This window comes from Priapulus caudatus, unplaced genomic scaffold (genome assembly GCF_000485595.1).
Source record: "Priapulus caudatus unplaced genomic scaffold, Priapulus_caudatus-5.0.1 Scaffold166, whole genome shotgun sequence".
In the NCBI taxonomy this organism is placed as follows: domain Eukaryota; kingdom Metazoa; phylum Priapulida; class Priapulimorpha; order Priapulimorphida; family Priapulidae; genus Priapulus; species Priapulus caudatus.
In genome coordinates this window covers 126,827-131,797 of record NW_014577227.1, presented here as the reverse complement: position 1 = coordinate 131,797, position 4,971 = coordinate 126,827, and the positions used below count along the sequence as shown (strand labels likewise).

Genomic DNA, 4,971 nt, shown 5'->3' with positions numbered 1-4,971 from the left:
CTAGTTAGTGGATGCAAGGAGAGGAGAGGATAGGGGCACAGAGAGGGAAGGCCTAGTGGGGCAAGCGAAGGAGAGAAGGCCTAGGGGACATTGCAGGAGAGGAAGACCTGAGGGAGCATGACGCAGGTGAGGAGAGACCTGGGAGGGGCAGAGAAGGGCTAGGAGGCGGCAGAAGAGCAGGCAGAGGGGCAAGGGGAGAGGGCCTGGGTTGCCCAGGGCAGAAGAGGGAGAGGCCTGGGAGGGCAGAGACGACAGAAAGGACCTGGGACGCATTACGCAGAGAGAAGGACCTGGGAGGTGCATACGCGGAGAGGAGAGGACCTGGGAGGGGCAGAGAGGAAGGCCTATCGGAGGCGGGCAGGAGCAGGAGAGGCCCTTAGGAGGGGCAGGAGGGAGAGGGCCGGGAGGGGAGGAGGAGGAGAGGGCCTAGGAGGGGCAGGAGAGGAGAGGCTAGGAGGGTCAGGAGAGGGAGAGAGCCTGGGACGGGGCAGAAGGAGAGAGTGCCTGGGAGGGGGCAGGAGATAGAGGCGCCTGGGGGGCAGTAGAGGAGAGGCCTGGGAGGGGCAGAGAGGGAGAGGGCCTGGATGGGCAGGAGATGAGAGGCCTGGGAGGGGCAGGAGCAGGAGAGGGCCTCGGAAGGGGCAGGAAGAGCGAAACGGCCTGGGAGGGGGCAGGATCAGGAGAGGAAGGGCCTGGGAGGGGGCCGAGGAAGGAGAAGAAGGGAGAAAGTTTCCCTAGCACAAGTGACCCATTGCGTCCTCTACATAGTCTAAGCTACGCTCTCTGTTGTGTCTGTTTGTGTGTGCGTGTTGTGGGGGCAGCGGTCACCTACATCACGGTCACTAGGTTGCAGATGTTGGTACTCGCCTCTCACCTGCGGCCTACATGTCTAATAGGTTGACTGCATTCCTCTCTAAATAGACAACAGGGAGTTTTCGTGGACGCTGCGAAATATGAATGATAGCCGTTATGGTCGAGCGACAGAGCACATCTTAAGCTGAGTTGGACGCCTCATCTGCCATTGACCTAAAAAAATCGGCTCGTCGAACCGGCTTAAGCGAGAGATCATCTAGGTCCGTCCAGCCTCCTTCACGCGATTCGTGGACGTTCGCTCATATGATGCGTGAGCGTGATTGCGGCGGCGGATCGCTGAGTCCAGCGTATACGTGCGTACGGCGGAGCGGGGAGTGGCCTACATAGCGCACGAATCATGCACACCGCTGCTCTTCACAGGGCATTACATCAGCGGCTCCTGCCAGCGCGTGAGCGTAAGTATTGAAGTATATCGTACGTAGACTAAATGTATTATGCGTATCTCTCTCCCTACCGGTCGCTCTCTCTCTCTCTCTCCCACCCTCCCCCTCACCCCCTCTCTCTATAATCTATCTATCGTATTATCTATCCTATATATCTATCTCCCTTTCTCTCGCAACCACCCACCCTCTAACCTCTTCTTTCATACTCTTTCTGTCTTCACAACCCTCTTCTCACCACACGCAGCACACCACAAACAAACGCACGCACGGGCGCACACACACACACACACGCAACGCACACACACACGCGCGCGCACCACACACCACACCACACACACATACGCACACGCGCACGATACCATACGCACCAACACACAGCGCATACGCAAACACACGCAACACACGCCACACGCTACACGACACACGCGTGCGCAGCGCACACACTACACACACATCACGCCTACGCACGCACACACACACATGGGCATACATTCATTCGTTCATTCACTCTTCTCTCTCTCTCTCTCTCATCTCTCTCTCCTCTCTATCGCGCCTGCGCGCGCGACACTCCTGTAACTCCTTCCATCAAGCTATAACGCTTCTCCTTCTACCTCATCTCAAACTCCAAGTGTTTTATCTAAGCGTGTTACTTCATACTCCAATACCTCTCCAGCTTTAAGAGAGGTTCAATTAATAAAGACTAAATATAAGGCTAAATATAAAATATCGAACATGTAAAAATATATTAGCAGCCACTGCAGTTAATGGCACGCTCCGTATTAATTTAATAGTTACTCCGTCAGCATCTGCCGGGTACGGAATTTAAGTAGTGGCAGTCCCGGGACGCACATCAATCAGTCTCATGGCGTTACATACCCCATACCCGCCATGATGGTAGATGAAGAATGAAATGAAACAAATTAAATAAATAAAATATTATATCTATATATCTCCTCTCTCTCTAATATATATATATATATATATGGGCATGTGTGTGTGAGTGTGATGGCTGTGTGTGGTGTGTGTGTGTGTGTGGTCGTGTGATGTGGTGTCTGTGTGTGTATGATGGTAAATGCGGTATATATTATATATATATATATATAATATATATATATATATAATATATACTATATATATGATAAGGCTATTAATATACATTATTTCGTATGGGAAATCTGAATTATATGGCAATAGGAGGTGCAACCGCCTAAGCTCAACCCTTTAACACACAGGTGTCCGGAGACATCTACTCTCGAGCCACTGCCCAGCAAACCCGATATTAGCACAAACGAGCTGGTCACATAAACATCTGCGAGATAAAACTATCGCCTAATGAGCGATCATTAGCGATAGGTTCTATACATCAGTAGATTCGATACTCATCATGCATGAATTCATTGCAGATAGTTGTGGGCGACGTAATAGCGCTAAGGTACAGTCATAAAGGTATATGCAGAACCAAGCATGAAAGAAAAATTGACACTTTAAAAGCCGCAACATGCTTCTTAACTCTTGAGAACATCGGTCTTCGCCCACAAACCTAGAAAAGAACATGCTAGCCAGAAATAGGACAATCAAACCAACAACAATATCAAAGAAAGGTTCAGTTTCTCCCTGAATATGCTTAAAGGGGTGATGAAAAGCCACGCCATTTTCTCTCACGCTCTATTATAGGAGATATAATAAAAGAGAGGGGACGCTTGTTTTCGGTACGCGGGGTTGGACCACTGTATAGTTATCTGGAAACCGGGAAATACCGCATAATTTTTCGTAATTCGTGAATAGAAGGCAACCGATACGCGGGAAAGCCTTGAATTGCGATATTCGTAAACTGGAAACTGGGAAATGACATTCATTTACCTGCGAAATTGAGAATGGTCCCCGCTAATAACCATAACATACATCGATGTCATCGATGGCCTTTACGAACACTTTCAGTATGACCACGACGTTTGAGGATGTTGTCGCTGCGAGAGGAAGAATCTCAAAGTACGCCCAGACCACGCCCGTGTTCACGAGCAGCACCGTGGACGCCATGACAGGCCAGCAAGTCTTCTTTAAGGCTGAAAACCTCCAAACTACAGGGTCTTTCAAAGTTAGGGGCGCATTATACGCGGTGGGTGCACGTGAATTAAACACGTTTTTATTTAGTAATTGTATTATTACTGCTATAATATAAATAGTTATTGTAATAGTAATAGTAATAGTAATAGTAATAGTAATAGTAATAGTAATAGTAATAGTAATAGTAATAGTAATAATAATAGTAATAGTAATAATAATAGTAATAGTAGTTACTTTAATATATTTTAATATAGTTTAGTCGAAAAAGAGTCCTTGCAGCCAATGCTGAGTGCGCGCGCCTCTCACAAAGAACATGTGTTTAAATAATGTGCTAATCATAATAATTACTTGATACATTTTTGATACCCCAAAAGAGCACTCTGCATATGTATACCCTGCACTACATTTCGGTAGTGTGCGCGCGAATGTGTGCAATTCATTCAGCAGGCTAGCTATAGTTCAACACTTTTTTACACCGTTACAGATCTCAAAGCTGATGGAGAACAACCCGGATGTTCCAGGAGTGGTAAGAACGTGTTCCGGCTATTGATACTCTAACGGTTTCTATCATCCAAAAGAATTCGCGACGATGAGAGGCTGTATGTACGTACAGGGGCGGCGCCAGGGTATTTTGATAGGGGGCGCGACGGCGCGCAAGCGCTTGCTCGACGCAGGGGGTGTTTTCCCTTCAGAAATTGGAATTTTTTGAAAAATGCAGCAGAAATGGTGCGATTTGGTGCATACTTTTAAGCAAATTTCCCGACCAACTGTTAATGTTCAACTTATGTTAACTGTAATATATATATATATATATATATATATATATATATAAGGCCTATTATATACATTATTGTATGGGAAATCGATTAGTATTGGCAATAGGCATGGTGCAGCCGGCCTAAGCTCAACCCCCTTAACACGGTGTCCGGAGGACATCTACGCTCGGGCCACTGGCCCCAGCAATACCCGATATTAGCACAACGAGCTGGTCACATAAACATCTGCGATGATGAAACTATCGCTAATGAGGATCATTAGCGATAGTTTCATCATCGCAGATTCTGATACTCATTGCAGATAGTTGTGGGCGACGTAATAGCGCTAAGGTACAGTCATATCAGTCAGGTATTTCAGTCGCCCGATAAAATCGCCTAGTGTGTCCGGGCCGGCGATTTAGTCGAATTTGTACAATTCATCAGCCAATCAGAGAGTTGTTCAATGATACTGACGTAATAGCGATGTTTCATGTTTAGTATGTCATGTCATGTAATAGCGATGCACACACGCACGCACGCACGCAGGCACGCATGCACGCACGTGTACGTGCACACACACGCAGGCACGTACGCACGCACGCATGCACGCAGGTGAACGTGCACACGCACGCACACACGTATATGGGCATACGCACGCTCGCACGCACGTATACGTGCACACGCACGCACTCACGTGTACCTGCACACACACGCACGCATGCACGCACGCGCGCACGTGTACGTGCACACGCACGTACGCACGCATGTACGCACGTGTAAGTGCACACGCACGCACGCACGCACGCACGCACGAACGCACGTGTACTTGCACACGCACGCACGCACGCGCGCACGTGTACGTGCACACGCACGCACGCATGCACGCACGTTTACAT

The 4,971-nt window shown here is 48.3% G+C and overlaps 1 protein-coding gene across 2 annotated transcripts in view; it reads left to right on the top strand.

Moving 5' to 3' along the window:
- Window positions 1-1,063: 1,063 nt before the first annotated feature.
- The window catches only part of LOC106806525 (serine racemase-like), a 9,687-nt gene continuing 5,779 nt past the window's right edge, over window positions 1,064-4,971 (top strand). Inside the window, exons 1-3 of one of the 2 annotated variants that reach the window (XM_014808495.1) lie at window positions 1,064-1,268; window positions 3,195-3,372; window positions 3,805-3,846. In XM_014808495.1, the coding sequence (XP_014663981.1) occupies window positions 3,196-3,372; window positions 3,805-3,846 (219 nt within the window). In that variant the 5' untranslated portion in view covers window positions 1,064-1,268; window position 3,195. The remainder of the gene's footprint in view (window positions 1,269-3,194; window positions 3,373-3,804; window positions 3,847-4,971) is intronic. The other variant, XM_014808494.1, reaches the window with a different exon arrangement.